This window comes from Salvelinus sp. IW2-2015, linkage group LG18, assembly GCF_002910315.2.
Source record: "Salvelinus sp. IW2-2015 linkage group LG18, ASM291031v2, whole genome shotgun sequence".
NCBI classification, from domain to species: domain Eukaryota; kingdom Metazoa; phylum Chordata; class Actinopteri; order Salmoniformes; family Salmonidae; genus Salvelinus; species Salvelinus sp. IW2-2015.
In genome coordinates, this window is record NC_036858.1 from 35,906,880 (window position 1) to 35,923,997 (window position 17,118).

Consider the following 17,118-nt stretch of genomic DNA (forward strand, 5'->3'; position numbering starts at 1 on the left):
TTTAAGTAGTTTTTTTTGCTATCTGTACTTGACTAATTCTATTTTTGACTACTTTTACTTCACCACATTCCTAAAGAAAATAATGTACTTTTTACTCCATACATTTTCCCTGACACCCAAAAGTACTAGTTACATTTTGAATGCTTAGCAGAACAGGAAAATTGTCAAATTCACACACTTATCAAGAGAACATCCCTGGTCATCTCTACTGCCTCTGATCTGGTGGACTCACTAAACAGAAATGCTTTGTTTGTAAGTTAATGTCTGAGTATGGCTATCCATAAATATAAAAAATAAAATGATTAGGCTGTATGGTTTGCTTAATATAAGGAATTAGAAATTATTAATATGGTCTGGCTCAGTGCCTCTACTTTTAATTCCAGTCTGACTAGATGGAAAGGGTCTGTTGTTTTTTTTCATCAGCCACTCTCTCTGACGTCCAAAGAATTAAATGTTTTTATTTGCTTACGTGTGTGTGGAATTTTGTTGACGTTTTCATTGGCTTTCATATACACACATCGGTAGGGTTTCCAGCGGGAGGGATTTGGGGGCGGGGGCATGATGACTCAGCCTCCCCAGGTGTTGCGTTGCCATGGTGATAGATGACTCACCCTGAGGTCCCTGTGCACAATGTTATGCTGGTGCATGTGGTGGACACACTCCAGGATCTGATTGATGCACTGGCTGCAGAGAAAGGAGACACAGGACACAGAACATACACGTCAATGCACAGACACACCACWACACAATACACAGTATGGGGTAAGAACTAATGGAGGCTACTGGTTAATGGATTAGATGAGGTGTGTTTCCCCTTGTCATTTAAGAACTTTGAGCACTTGCAGGAGTGCAAAATCAATCCAATTCATGACTATTGCTGTCTGTTATTATTAGAAACGGTGAACGAGAAGTACAGGCGGGCCTCCCGAGTGGCGCAGTGCTAGAGGCATCACTACAGACCCGAGTTGATCCCGGTTTGTATCACAACCGGCCTTGATCGGGAGTARCATAGGGCGGTGCACAATTTGGCCGTGGGGGCTTTACAAGGCTCATCGCGCTCTAGCGACTCCTTGTGGCGGGCCAGGCGCCTGCAGGCTGACTGCGGTCGTCAGTTGAACAGTGTTTCCTCCGACGTATTGGTGCGGCTGGCTTCCAGGTTAAGCGGGCGGGTGTTAAGAAGAGTGGTTTGTCGTGTCATGTTTCGGAGGACGCATGACTTGACCTTTGCAGCAGTTGCAGCAATGAGACAAGATCAGAATTGGGGAGAAAAAGGGGGTAAAATAAAAAAATTGGAATATGTCAGATAGAATGCACCTAGTCACCCATCAATCATCAAACACCTGTACTCCAACAATCTTTTTTTTTTTAAGAAATCTAAATTGTAAACATACATACACTGAGTACAGTGCATTCAGAAAGTATTCAGACCCCTTCCCGTTTTCCACATTTTGTTGTCACAGCCTTATTCTAAAATGTTTTAGACTTTTTTTCCCTCATCAATCTACACACAATACCCCATAATGACAAAGCGAAAACTGATTTTTAGAAGAAAAAAATCAAATGTATTAAACATAAAAAAACAGATACCTTATTTACATAAGTATTCAGACCTTTTGCTTTGAGACTCAAAATTGAGCTCAGGTGCATCCTGTTTCCATTGATCATCCTTGAGATGTTTCTACAACTTGATTGGAGTCCACCTGTGGTAAATTCAATTGATTGGACATGATTTGGAAAGACACAAACCTTTCTATATAAGGTCCCACAGTTGAAGGTGCATTTCAGAGCAAAAGCCAAGCCATGAGGTCGAAGGAATTGTCCGTAGAGCTCAGAGACAGGATTGTATCGAGACACAGATCTGGGGAAGTGTGCCAAAAAAAGTCTGCAGCATTGAAGGGCCCCAAGAACACAGTGGCCTCCATCATTCTTAAATGGAAAAGTTTGGAACTACCAAGACTCTTCCTAGATCTGGCTGCCCGGGACAAACTGAGCAATCGGGGGAGAAGGGCCTTGGTCAGGGAGGTGATCCAAGAACCCGGTGGTCACTCTGACAGAGCTCCAGAGTTTTTCTGTGGTGATGGGAGAACCTTCCAGAAGGACAACCATCTCTGCAGCTCTTCACCAATCAGGCTTTTATGGTAGTGGCCAGACGGAAGCCACTCCTCAGTAAAGTGCACATGACAGCCCGCTTAGAGTTTTTCTTGAGAAACAAGATTCTCTGGTCTGATGATCTGAATGCCAAGTGTCACGTCTGGAGGAAACCTGGCACCATCCCTACGGTGAAGCATGGTGGTGGCAGAATCATGCTGTCAGGATCGAGGGAAAGATGAACGGAGCGAAGTACAGAGGACCTCAGACGACCCTAAGCACACAGCCAAGACAATACAGGAGTGACTTCGAGACAAGTCTCCGAATATCCTTAAATGGTCCAGCCAGAATCCTGACTTGAACCCGATCTAATATCTCTGGAGAGACCTGAAAATAGCTGTGCAGCAACGCTCCCAATCCAACCGGACTGAGCTTGAGAGGATCTGCAGAGAAGAARGGGAGAAACTCCCKAAATACAGGTGTGCCAAGCTTGTAGCGTCATACCCAAGAAGACACGAGGCTGTAATCGCTGCCAAGGTGCTTCAACAAAGTACTGCGTAAAGGGTCTGAATACTTATGTAAATGTCAGTTAAGTCTTTTTTTTTTGCTTTGTCATTATGGGGTATTGTGTGTAGATTGATGAGGGGGGAAAACGATTTAGTCAATTTTAGAATAACGTAACAAAATGTGGAAAATGTCAAGGGGTCTGATTACTTTCCGAATGCATTATACCAAACATTAATATTGAGTTGCACCCACCTTTTGCCCTCTGAACAGCCTCAATTCGTCAAGGCATGGACTCTACTCCACAGGGATGCTGGCCAATGTTGACTCAATACTTCCCACATTTGTCAAGTTGGATGGATGTCCTTTGGGCAGTGGACTATTCTTGATACACACGGGAAACTGTTGAGCATGAACAACTCAGCAGTGTTTCAGTTCTTGACTCAAACCGGTGTGCCTGGRACCTACTACCATACCACATTCAAAGGCTCTTAAATCTTTTGTCTTGCCCGTTCACACTCCATGGCACACATTCACAATCCATGTCAAAATAATGGCGCCGGAGGGGATGGCTGCCGTTTAACGGGCTCCTAACCAACTGTGCTATTTTGTTWGTTTTTTCGCATTGTTTGTAACTTATTTGGTACATAATGTTGCTGCTACCGTCTCTTATGCCCGAAACGGGCTTCTGGACATAAGAACAGCGATTACTCACCTTGAACTGGACAAATAATTTTTCTTTAATGAGTCCGACGCGAAGGATATACTGCTTTCTCGAGACCAGGCCCAAATCCCCGTCATTCGCATGAAGAAAAGATGGAGAAAAAGGGGTAGGAGGACAGGCGCCTCGTGAGAGTTCATAGGCGAGCTGGTAAACCACCACTACCATCCAGATTATTGGCCAATCTGCACATTGGAACATAAACTGGATGATCTACGATTTAAGACTTTTCTACCAACGGGACATTAAAAACTGTAATGTCTTATGTTTCACTGAGTCGTTGCTGAACGACAACACGGATAATATAGAGCTGGCTGGGTTTTCCGTGCATCGGCAGGACAGAGCAGCAATGTCTGGTAAGATGAGGGGCGGGGGTGTGGGTCTATTTGTCAATAATTATTAATTGTCTAATATTTTCGCCAGAGGTAGAGTACCTCATGATAAGCTGTAGACCACACTATCTACCAAGAGAGTTTTCATCTATATTATTCGTAGCCGTCTATTTACCACCGCAAACTGATGCTGGCACTAAGACCGCACTCAACGAGCTGTATAAGGCCATAAGCAAACAAGAAAATGCTCATCCAGAAGCAGCGCTCTTAGTAGCCAGCATGTCACATGCTGGTAGAAATTATGAGGGGAAAAAACTCTAGACCACCTTTACTCCACACACAGAGATGCATACAYAGCTCTCCCTCGCTCTCCATTTGGCAAATCTGACCATAATTATATCCTCCTGATTCCTGCTTACAAGCAAAYACTATTGCAGGAAGTACCAGTGACTCGCTCAATACGGAAATGGTCAGATGACGCAGATGCTACGCTACAGGACTGTTTTGCTAACACAGACTGGAATATGTTCGGGGATTCATTCAATGGCATTGAGGAGTATACCASCTCAGTCATCGGCTTCATAAATAACTGCATCAARGACATCGTCCCCACAGAGACGACACATATCCCAACCAGAAGCCATAGATTACAGGCAACATACGCACCAAGCTAAAGCTGCCGATTTTCAAGGAGCRGGACACTAATCCAGACGCTTATAAGAAATCCCGCTATGTCTAAAAACGAACCAACAAACAGGCAAAGCTTCAATGCTAAGATTGAATCCTACTACACCGGCTCTGACGCTCGTCGGATGTGGCAGGGGTTGCAAACTATTACGGACTACAAATGGAAATCCAGCCGCGAGCTGCCCATTGACAGAAGCCTACCAGACGAGCTAAATGCCTTTTATGCTCGCTTCGAGGCAAGCAACACTGAAGCATGCATGAGAGCACTAGCTGTTCCGGACAACTGTGTGATCACGCTCTCCGTAGCCAATGTGAGCAAGACCTTTTAAACAGGTCAAAATTCACAAAGCCGTGGGGCTAGACGGATTACCAGTACGTGTACTCAAAGCATGTGCGGACCAACTGGCAAGTGTTTRCACTGACACTTTCAACCAGTCTGTTTCCTGACTCAAACCTAATAGCACTTTAGATATATATTTGTTTATATAGCTCATTCGGACATATTCTTTCAATAAAACAAAAAATGTGTCCACAATTCGCAGATTTCTCAATCGCTAGTTGACTGACAACGGAGCAGAGCTAGCAGTGCACAAAGATACATCGTGKGTCACCTGACCTGTTTTTGCAGCTTTCCCGTTCTAGACTGAAGGGAGAGAGAGTATGGAATCACTTGGGAACTTTTGGATTTGAGATAAACTTCTCTTTTAATTGCTGCTAAAAATAGTAAATCATGCAGAGGTGAGTCTTAAACTTTAAGTTTAATTTTCACTTGATCTCCCACTTGATCCCCCATTGACATCAATGCATAACTAAGTGAWAATGTGACTTAAAACAGAAGTTAAGATTTTCCCTCAGTGCTTAGTGAGAGCTCTTAAGGGCTTAGAGTTTATGCAAATGTACTAAGGCCCTATTCATTAATTAAGTGGTTAAAAAAAGAGAAAGTTGGTTATTTCTGTTCCTACACTTTTTTTGACAATTTCTGCAGGTGTTACCCAGACAGACATGTGGCCTCTTTACTCACACCATCTTCTATAACGAGTACCCAGGAGGCTCCAAAGAGCTGGACAAGAGCATCAGGGGAGGAGAGCTGTTCCTCACTGTCCTCCTCAACCCTGTAAGTTTATTTCGCTCTCAAGATACTCTGCCTCTCCTTACTGGAGCTGCTACCTTCTTCAGGCCGCTGCTCTATGTGACCTGAGAAACTTAATTCTGGAAAAGTCTTAGCTTGGGAAAATGARCTGTAACTTTGACTTTTGTGTAAATCATTAATTGATGTCAATCTGTGCTACAATTTTAGTTTCACGAGTGGGATTTTGCCTAGTGTGCATTTAAGARGCGTAGACAAACAGTGAAAGGTCTCACTTCCCTACTCATCTGTTGGTATAGTCCTCTGACTCCTCTGTCTTCCTCCAGATCAGCATCTTCATGACCCACCTGTCTAACTATGGAAATGACCGGCTGGGCCTGTACACCTTTGAGTCCCTGGTGAAGTTTGTTCAGTGTTGGACCAACTTGCGGCTGCAGACACTCCCCCCCATGCAGCTGGCTGACAAATACTTCCAGATCTTCCCTGAGGAGAGAGACCCCCTCTGGCAGGTTAGGGGACTGCAATGATCAATTATTATTACAGACGTGATAATCCATTAGTTGTTAGTTACTGTTTCCTATTTTAGATATGTACTGTTTATTGAGATTATTGTAATTACATTTGGCCCATAAWTTCATTTTATTTTGCAATGAAATGACTTAATGATAAGCTAGCTATATGTATTYGAGACCGTAACCCCTCTTTATCTGTCCTCAGAACCCATGTCATGACAAGAGACATAAAGACATCTGGTCGAAAGAAAAGACCTGTGATAGATTACCGAGGTTCCTGGTCATAGGCCCACAGAAAACAGGTGAGACCCTGCAGCCAAGCATTTTCCTAAGACACCTACACTCTCTCGCTCGCCACATACTCTCTTGGCCAAAATGGGTTGCGTGATGGCGTTTGTGGTGGCGAGTTTCAGTCAAAGTGTATATTCATGTGTGTTCTTTCAGGCACCACAGCCCTGCACTCGTTCCTGAGCCTCCACCCTGCCATCACCAGTAGCTTCCCCAGTCTTGTCACCTTTGAGGAGATCCAGTTCTTTAGCGGCCCCAACTACAACAATGGCATTGACTGGTAAGACGATTTTGCTGCCCACTCGGAGGATTTAAACACTCTAATGAAGCCTGTAGCCTTATTTTGTCTGAACTGATCTAAGAGCCTATATGATATCCATATGGTAGCACCTTCGGAAAGTATTCAGACCCCTTGACTTTTTCCACATTTTGTTAGGTTACAGCCTTATTTTAAAATGTATTAAATAGCTTTTTTTCCCCTCATCAATCTACACCCAATACCTGATAATGACAAACCAAAATAGTTTTTTTGAAATTTTAGCAAATGTATTAAAAATGATATRACATTTACATATGTATTCAGACCCTTCACTCAGTACTTTGTTGACGRGCCTTTGGCAATAATTACAGCCTTGAGACTTCTTGGATATGACGCTATAAGCTCGGTACACCTGTATTTGCGGCGTTTCTCCCATTGTTCTCTGCAGATCCTCCCAAGCTCTGTCAGGTTGGATGGTGAGCGTCGTTGAACAGCTATTTTCAGGTCACTCCGGAGATGTTAGATCGGGTTCAAGTCTGGGCTCTGGCTGGGCCACTCAAGGACATTGAGACTTGTCCCGAAGCCACTCTTGCATTGTCTTGGCTATGTGCTTAGGGTCGTTGTCCTGTTGGAAGGTGACCTTCGCCCCAGTCTGAGGTCCTGAGRGCTCTGGGGCAGGTTTTCGTCAAGGATATCTCTGTACTTTGCTCCGTTCATCTTTGCCTCGATCCTGACTAGTCTCCCAGTCCCTGCCACTGAAAAACATCCCTACAGCATAATGTTGCCACCACCGTCTATGGACAATTCCTTCGACCTCATGGTTTGGTTTTTGCTCTGACATGTACTGTCAACTGTGGGATCTTATATAGACAGGTGTGTGCCTTTCCAAATCATGTCCAATCAATTGAATTTACCACAGGTGGACTCCAAGGAAGTTGTAGAAACATTTCAAGGATGATCAATGGAAACAGTATGCACCTGAGCTCAATTTCGAGTCTCATAGCAAAGGGTCTGAATAATTATGTAAATAAGCTGTTTTTTAAATATTTTTTTATACATTTTCTAAAAGCTGTTTTCGCTTTGTCATTATGGGGTATTGTGTTTAGATTGCTGATTTTAGAATAAGGCCATAACGTAGCAAAATGTGGAAAATGTCAAGATGTCTGAATACTTTCCAAAGGCACTGTGGTTCCTTCATGCTTACTTGTAGTGTAGTCTTCCTCCATATTGCTCTCACGTATCTATTTCTTTCATATCAGTGAGAATGTATAACAGTATGGTCCATTAGGTGGAAAGGGACATGATGCAGGAAGACATTCAAATGACATAAGCTCTCCTATGGCCCCTCGCTAACAGTAACTGCTCTCCCCCGTCCTCTCTTCAGGTACATGGACTTCTTCCCCTTCCCATCGAATGTCAGTACAGACTTCATGTTTGAGAAAAGTGCCAACTACTTTGACACGGAGGTAGCCCCTAAGAGAGCGGCCGCCCTGCTGTCCCGGGCCAAGATCCTTGCTGTGCTCATCAACCCAGCGGACCGCGCCTACTCCTGGTACCAGGTGGGTCTGTCACACTCTTAACTTCCTCAGCCATAATATGAACCATCAGGGTCATGAAATATAAACTGTTCCCAGACCATTTGTCAAGACCGTTAAGTGACCACATGGAAAGGATACTCCTGGCTGCCTCACTCCAGAGAAAAGGAAATGCCATCTGTTTTTATTTGAGCTTCACCTGTTTATTTGCATGTATTTATTCTCAAGAGGCCAAAGGTACAAAGTCTGTCAAAAGTTATCTTGATATGGGATTCTTCTGAATCTGACTTCTGATAACCTTTGACTCAAGATGTCTGAACTTTAACCTTTCCCCTGTGTGTGACCCTGCAGCACCAGCGGGCTCACCAGGACCCGATGGCCGTTAACCACACGTTCCAGGAGGTGGTGACAGCGGGGCCTGCCTCCCCCCGGGAGCTGCTCATCCTGCAGAGGCGCTGCCTTAAACCTGGGGCCTACGCCACACACCTGGAGCGCTGGTTACACCACTACCAGCCCAACCAGGTAACATTACATTACTGGAAATACACACAAACATACTAAACGTGCACAGCTAGATACTGAAAACTACAGGAGATACCCCCGTGAACAATTCAAATGCATCTAATGCATCCTTTCAGAAACATGGCTTCATCACAGTATTCATCACTGTATATCACAGTATTTTCCATGATTGATCATGGCAGTACTACCTGTGTGGAGTCCAGTATGTGAGAGGTGTGATTCCTGTTTCCAGGTCCACATAGTGGATGGGTCCCAACTGCGATCCAACCCTGCCCTGGTCATGGAGGGCATCCAGAGGTTCCTGGGGGTCACACCCATCTTCAACTACACCCAGGCTCTGACGTATGATGAAAGTAAAGGGTTCTGGTGCCAGAGGGTGGAAGGAGCACGACCCAAGTGTTTGGGCAAGAGTAAAGGCAGGAAATACTCTGACATGACTCCTGAGGTACAGTTACTCCATCTTTCAAGGAAAACGTCAGACACTGCACATTATCCCATCTTGTCAGCTTGTTTCTCCGAATGGCCATGTTGTATTTTCACTTCTGCCTAACATGTAGATATGTCTTAACAAGTGCCTCATACAGTCCTTCGCTGACTGTTCTCTGTTGTGTGTATTACAGTCGCGTGCCTTCCTGACGGAGCATTACCGGGAGCACAACATGGAGCTGCTGAGGCTGCTGAACCGGCTGGGCCAGCCCCTGCCCGCCTGGCTGAGAGAGGAGCTGCAGAGCTCCAGCTGGAGCTGAGACTGGACCTCCCTACGGAACCACAGCCACAGCCTGGGACTGGAGCACTGCCCTGCCCGGCCTGGCCCGGGGTAAGAGGGCACTGTTTACCCACACCCAACACCAGTCACTACAGAGAGTGGAAGAGGAGAGAAGGCGGGAGGACAGCCCCCTATCAGGACAATGGACTCCTCCACCCTGAAATGCCACTGTAGAACCCAATCCTCACGGGAGGGGAATAATGGCCTCTGATAAGGGAGTTAATGAGTTGGACTGCTGAAACAACCCTCCCTCTTTCCCCTCGCAGTCYCACACATCTTCATCCAGAAAGTAGAGGACTTGTCTCAGCTTGCAGCCGGTTGGACTGACTGACGCCAGGGTCTGGCAGACTGAGAGGGGGTGGGGGGGGTCTAATGTCATGTTACCCCCTTTTTAACAGGAACTGATATCTTGTGGCCCTGGAGTGCATGAATAAACCCGGCAACATGCGTGTGGTCACAAGCTCACACACACACTTCTCATTTCTTCAGAAGAATGAATGTAAAATGTTGTAAATTTTAAAGCTGTTGTATATTGTTGGTGGGGGATGGGTGGGAAATGTGACAGAATAGACATGAACTAAACAAGACAGCAAACTCTAGTGCTATGGACAAAGACGTGTGCCGTAGGATGGATGTAGTGCATCACAGGCCACGGCTCCTACAGACTGCATTCCACTACCCCAAAGCTGAGGCCTTTGGAGTACATTCTGATAAACAAATGGTCTAATAGGCCCCACAAGTCTWCAGAGAAACCCACACACTTTAACCATGCACATTCTCCCTCACTCTCACGTAGGTACCCAGTCAGTTTAGAGCTAGATGAGCTAGAGAGAGGTTCTAGGTCTCTCTGCTTGTGAGTGTCTGTCGTAACAGGAGCTGCTGTCTTGTTTTCTGTTTATTTTGCCAATACTACAAAACAAAGACCAACGCTGTATCATCTCTAATAAACTCAGAGGTTGGAATGGATTGTTCATTTGTCTCTTTTTTACCCACAGCTTTTGCATGCCTGTRAATGCAGGAGCCACTGTCATTTACCTGTGTCTGATGCRGTCTACAGAAGACTGGAATGGAAACGGCAGTGCCTATGTAGTTTAACAGAGAGGAGAGTAGAGGTACATATTATAGTCTGTAGTACAGTAGTAATCATAGTTTTCAGGAAGGCATATTTTCAATGGATAATTCGACTGGGTCTCCTTTATTAGACTTGTGTATCACGTGAAATACCTCCTATCTAATCATCCTCTCACTAGCACGACGAATCGGTGGAAACCTGTTAAATGGGCAGATCATGTTCATTAATCAGTCTAGTGTTAACAAGGGACTTGACCTCAATCTCTGATGTCCCTTTGCTGGATAGACTCCCAGGGATTAGTCAGACAGACTATAATGAACAAGCAGAAAAATGAAATATATGAAATAAGTAATGTACTCAACTGTAATATTCTTGTGATTTATTGACACACACAAGATGCAACATTTAGATCCTGGAAGGATGGACTAGCACACACAAACCGGACACAACTTATGTTGAAATGTTATTTTTATTCAATGTTTCTTGTTTAAATAACAAAGATATGATCTACTAACATTCAAACAAACACTTGATAGTTTTAAAGTAATGATTTTCTTTATTGTATGGTCATGCAAAAATCCAGCATCCAAATGACAACTCAGAGTATAGTCATATGCATCCCCTCACTATATGGTTACAATGCAGTACATTTACAAATCAAGGGAAGCATACCAAGCTACGGCTTTTTTTTGTACTTTTTTTTTTTACGTGATACATCACTTCATTTCAATATTTGAGACAGAGCCATTTTCATTGACCTTGAAGGTGCAAGTAACATATATAGATTTCCATTGCTTAAGTAAACACAGACAGTAAAAAATATTACCAGAAAGAAGACATGCATATTTTTCCTCTTGTAAAACTGCATATATATTTTTGTTATTAAAGTCTGGCTTTTAATATTTATTTTTCATTATTCTTTCTTTTTTTTGTATATCAAGTCTCTCTCCCTATCCTGCTGGCCAGTAAGGTATAGTATAATCAAAGGTTAATTGTCCTACCCTCAGGAACTACTATTTCTCTCTTCTTCCTTTTGAATTATTTTTAAGAATTGAAATCAACTGGATGGTTATACTCTTTCACATGAACATTCCCATGGCTGTGTGAACACACAATGAATGGAAGCATCAGGCCCAGTGGGGGAGAGAGGTGAATGCCCACAGCGCAAAGTCAGGAAAACTACTCGGATCCAAAACAACATCACAGTTCAGTACTGTATACATCACGTCATGGTGCAAAGGGGAATACAGTCTCATGGCAGATATGTCACAACACCCAGCAGCACAAGCAATAGGGTGGGCGGGGCCACATGTGACTCGTGATAAAAACAGCACAAGTTTTGTTTTAACATGTTTCCTTCAACACGTTTTGATATAATTTTTGATATCATCGGTAGGTTATTTTTTCAGCTTTTTGGTACCCGGCCTTCGACAGGTTCAATGGAACACGGGTACTATGGAGCTGCTTAGCACAGAAGTGAAGGGGTAAACGGCAAGCTTCACCCCACTGGCGGTACAAAGTCACACAAGTTTCTACAACACGGTGAAAAACAGTGTTCCAATGTTTTACCATCAACACAAAGATATGTTTTTTAAAGTGAGACTGTTTCGAGTGTGTTTATTTTCTGTGTCTGTCCATATATATTAAAATATATTTTGCATTGGGAGTACACCGTGTGTGCGTGTTGATTCCATGTGTATTGTGGCATTGTCTGCATGTGTGTGGGGGGTTGGACAGGGTGTGATTTGCTAGCAGCCTGAGCCCCATCCCTCACCTCAACTGCTCCCTCACCTCAACTGCCTCCCCATATTTCAGCTCCAATCTCAAAAGAAAAGTCAGATCACTCATAATAATACCACCAGTAAGAACACTAACATCTAGAACCGTTACAACAGAAACCGTGACAAAGGGACCAATCCATTGATTGCTTTAAGCGTGGCCCCCGATCCACCTCCCGGCCCATCCCCAGCCAGCTGTTCGACATGCCACCACCAGCCACCGGACAACTCAACAGCATTTTCATTTTCACATGCTTTTAGTGCCAATGACTTTACAGAGAGGTATGGCAAGCGAAGACAGACAATAATATACAATGTTCGAGAACAGGACAGGGACCAGAACAAGAGACAGGCAAAGGGTGATATCACACTGAGTGGCGCTAATAGAAAGCTGATTAGCAGGGTCGCTAACTACAGAAACACAGGTAGANAGAGAGAGAGAGAGAGAGAGAGTGGTGGGGAGTGCACAGGGCAGCCTCTCCAAACTACTCCTGAGTTTACAACACTATAATAGGTTTATATACAGCAGAGGAGGCTCCTCAGAGGAGGAAGGGAAGAACCATCCTACTCAGTAAATTTCCTTTTTTTTTTTATATATTGAAACATTAAAAAAGTTATCCTTTTTAGATAAATGTCACCAAATCACTGTTTTGCAATGGTCTACAGTAGCATCAACAGCCCTCTCTAGGGTAGCACTATGGTGTAGCCGAAGGACAGCTATTTCCCCCCCTCTTCTGGCTACATTGACTTAAGTACAAAACCTAGGAGGCTCATGGTTCACACCCCCTTCCATAGACTTACACAGTAATTATTATTATACGATTTTCGGAGGACGTCCGAGCGGACATGTTGTCCATCCAATCAAAGGATCATAAAATGAATCTAGTACTGAAAGCATAAGCTACAGCTAGCTAGCACTGCAGTGCATAAAGTGCGGTGAGTTGTAGACTCAAAGAGAAAGACAATAGTTGAACTGTTTTGACCAAATTAATTTCTTCAAAATCTAAGGAGAGCAACAAAGATAGAGAGCTAGCTGTATTTCATTGTATTTCTTTTTATAGCTAATGCAGCTAATTTAGCCTACTCAACAACCTAACTCAAACAGAGAGGAATGCTATTTATGTTAGCTAGCTGGCTAAGGCTATCCAAAAATGCAATTCTTCCAAGGTTTCGGTTTTATTAATTTATTGCCACCGGGACCCGCCTGTGTAACTGCTAAACTGCTAGCTGTACCCTGTACTGCATGATTGTACACATGGATTTGATTGTGGGTTTACTAACACATTAGTTCTTGTTTGTTGACTATAACGTTAATATGGCGACAAGATGTAGGCTGTGTACCGTTATGGTATGAAGGTTTGGCTTGAGGAGTTTATTTTACATAAACAAAAAGATACAGTATGTATCAGTACATGTATGTGAGTGTGAGGGACACATGTAGACAGAACCTCAAATAAAGCTCTCTGCAGTCAGTACCTGTGTCTGGTAAAGGGTCACTGGAGAGGTGCGGCAGGCGCTCCTGAACAGTGAAAATGCACATTGAGCCACTTGGCGTCGCGGCGGTGCCACACGCGGGTCTCCTCTGACTGGCAGGAGCGCGGCCGTCCCTGGCTGTCGATGTACTGCGTAAGGCGGATGTAGGCGATGCAGGCCGCGTCTTCCCCGATCAGGTGCACATGAGGATTCAGGATGGTGGTGTGTGTCTCTTATACACATCTAGATGTGTATAAGAGACAGAGCGCGGCCGTCCCTGGCTGTCGATGTACTGCGTAAGGCGGATGTAGGCGATGCAGGCCGCGTCTTCCCCTGTCTCTTATACACATCTAGATGTGTATAAGAGACAGACTCAGCACCCCACTTTAATGCATTCTCATTTTCACATGCTTTTAAAGAGAGGTACGGCAAGCAAAGAAAGACAATGTACGTTAGAGAACAGGACGGGGACCAAAACAAGAGACAGGCAAAGGGTGACATCGTCACACTGAATGGCACTAAAAGCTACACAGCTGATTAGCAGGGTCGCTCGCTATAGAAACACAGGTAGAGACCCCAGGAGTGGGCGAGCTTAACCTGAAGTTGCAGAAAAGTTCACCTGGGGAGTGAACAGAACAGCATTGAGTCTCAAATTTATGTGCAAAACAGTACAGGCATTTTAGACCCCCCCCCCCCCCCCCCAAATTGATCAAACATGCTAAAATCATAGTAGGAAACGATACAAGGGAGAGGTATCCGAGCTTTCAGAGTTTGTGGGTTGGGGCCTCTGCCAGAATAGTATCAGTTGGCTTGACTGATTGTGTCATGTGCCCTCTAGAGGCCAAAAGGAAGATGGCAAACTCAGCACTGAAAACCGATGGTAGTGTTCTGCAACTTCAGGTTGTGCTGGTCAGGAGATTGTGGCTGAAGCTGGAGGAGCAGGCTGGTTTATAGACCCAAAGGGCACAGCACAGGGGCTTGGGGTTTGGGCCTTGTGTGAGTGTGTATGTACACAGGGGATCTCAAACTGCAAAAGAGCCTGAATAGGGACAGGAGAACACACATTCACTCTCACACACACATCCATTCTCCAAACTGAAAGTAAAGAGTATTTTCCCTTTCTCCTTATAAATATCTATGTATACATTACTATATTAAATAAAGTCCCCATTTAAAAATGATCTTCTTCAAACACAAAATTCTTTCAAATAAAGCATCATTCAGGGGATAAAAATTAAGAGTTCCACAATAACACATATGAATACTAAAACACTGTCGCTTCTGAAACCCACCTAACCCATAAAAACATACATCTACATTAAAACAATATATTTAAATGCCTAAAGTCTACACTTTGGTGTTCTTAATTCTAATACTAAGTATCATCATTTAGTTTTTTTCTTACATTTTCCCTCCTAGCATTTGTTTGCATCCAAAAAAAGAAAGAAAACAACTAGATTCATTGTGAAACAAAACAAAAAAACAACCACCACTAATATTAGGGTGTGTGCTCCTTTTTTATATAGAAAATTCATATTTAATCATTGTTGTTGATTAATGTGACATTTTTTTCAATAATTTCATATTTTTTGTACATATGTTAATACTTTAAACACCTTTCCAAACAAAGGGCAAAAAATATGGATCCATTGAAAAAGAACAAGACCGCGCGCACCCCTATGGGCGTCAGAAGCATGCACTGTCCAGAGGGGAGGGCCTCGGCCCCAGCCGGCCCCCAACATCTAGCTAGGGTTGGACTGGATTGGTTATGGTGGTGTTGTCGGTTGGCTTTTAAATATAATTTATTTTAATTTTTTCCCCCCAAGGACTGTAAACTTCAAGCGGTCTCTTCCGGCCGGGCTCCAGGCGCCAATCCAACCACTGAGAGGAAATGTTCCAATCGGCTTCAGAATTCAGGCAAAGCTGAGGAAAAGAGAGAGAGAGAGAGAGAGAGAGTGGTGGGGAGTGCACAGGGCAGCCTCTCCAAACTACTCCTGAGTTTACAACACTATAATAGGTTTATATACAGCAGAGGAGGCTCCTCAGAGGAGGAAGGGAAGAACCATCCTACTCAGTAAATTTCCTTTTTTTTTTTATATATTGAAACATTAAAAAAGTTATCCTTTTTAGATAAATGTCACCAAATCACTGTTTTGCAATGGTCTACAGTAGCATCAACAGCCCTCTCTAGGGTAGCACTATGGTGTAGCCGAAGGACAGCTATTTCCCCCCCTCTTCTGGCTACATTGACTTAAGTACAAAACCTAGGAGGCTCATGGTTCACACCCCCTTCCATAGACTTACACAGTAATTATTATTATACGATTTTCGGAGGACGTCCGAGCGGACATGTTGTCCATCCAATCAAAGGATCATAAAATGAATCTAGTACTGAAAGCATAAGCTACAGCTAGCTAGCACTGCAGTGCATAAAGTGCGGTGAGTTGTAGACTCAAAGAGAAAGACAATAGTTGAACTGTTTTGACCAAATTAATTTCTTCAAAATCTAAGGAGAGCAACAAAGATAGAGAGCTAGCTGTATTTCATTGTATTTCTTTTTATAGCTAATGCAGCTAATTTAGCCTACTCAACAACCTAACTCAAACAGAGAGGAATGCTATTTATGTTAGCTAGCTGGCTAAGGCTATCCAAAAATGCAATTCTTCCAAGGTTTCGGTTTTATTAATTTATTGCCACCGGGACCCGCCTGTGTAACTGCTAAACTGCTAGCTGTACCCTGTACTGCATGATTGTACACATGGATTTGATTGTGGGTTTACTAACACATTAGTTCTTGTTTGTTGACTATAACGTTAATATGGCGACAAGATGTAGGCTGTGTACCGTTATGGTATGAAGGTTTGGCTTGAGGAGTTTATTTTACATAAACAAAAAGATACAGTATGTATCAGTACATGTATGTGAGTGTGAGGGACACATGTAGACAGAACCTCAAATAAAGCTCTCTGCAGTCAGTACCTGTGTCTGGTAAAGGGTCACTGGAGAGGTGCGGCAGGCGCTCCTGAACAGTGAAAATGCACATTGAGCCACTTGGCGTCGCGGCGGTGCCACACGCGGGTCTCCTCTGACTGGCAGGAGCGCGGCCGTCCCTGGCTGTCGATGTACTGCGTAAGGCGGATGTAGGCGATGCAGGCCGCGTCTTCCCCGATCAGGTGCACATGAGGATTCAGGATGGTGGTGTGGACRGGCTTACTGTTCTTACTCAACACTACATAGGAGACACGGACACACTCAGTCATCTACTTACATGTGTTGGCTTCATGCACTTCTTCCTTGATTAGATTACAATAGAGAAAGATGGTTACCAGGCCTTTAGCGTGAAATAGTGTGCTCAGTGACTTACCTGGTATATGTTATTTTTCTTCAAATACAACAATTAACATAATAGGGTCGCGCCATGAATAGTGCCTTATGTCTTTCAGACATTGTGCGTACATTTTGATGAAACACATTTTACAGTTGGATCACATACA

General features: G+C 43.8%; 1 protein-coding gene and 1 pseudogene across 6 annotated transcripts in view; one reads left to right on the plus strand and one right to left on the minus strand.

Moving 5' to 3' along the window:
* The window catches only part of LOC111977593 (bifunctional heparan sulfate N-deacetylase/N-sulfotransferase 2), a 218,920-nt gene extending 208,653 nt beyond the window's left edge, over positions 1 to 10,267 (plus strand). For all 6 annotated transcript variants that reach the window (XM_070448492.1, XM_070448495.1, XM_070448491.1 and 3 more), the window contains 8 exons: positions 5,318 to 5,446; positions 5,746 to 5,928; positions 6,137 to 6,233; positions 6,376 to 6,499; positions 7,863 to 8,037; positions 8,365 to 8,535; positions 8,768 to 8,980; positions 9,156 to 10,267. In XM_070448492.1, coding sequence (XP_070304593.1) covers positions 5,318 to 5,446; positions 5,746 to 5,928; positions 6,137 to 6,233; positions 6,376 to 6,499; positions 7,863 to 8,037; positions 8,365 to 8,535; positions 8,768 to 8,980; positions 9,156 to 9,281 — 1,218 coding nt within the window. In that variant the 3' untranslated portion in view covers positions 9,282 to 10,267. The remainder of the gene's footprint in view (positions 1 to 5,317; positions 5,447 to 5,745; positions 5,929 to 6,136; positions 6,234 to 6,375; positions 6,500 to 7,862; positions 8,038 to 8,364; positions 8,536 to 8,767; positions 8,981 to 9,155) is intronic.
* Positions 10,268 to 14,001: 3,734 nt separating this feature from the next.
* Positions 14,002 to 17,118, minus strand: part of LOC111977594 (calcium/calmodulin-dependent protein kinase type II subunit gamma-like) — a 134,007-nt pseudogene continuing 130,890 nt past the window's right edge.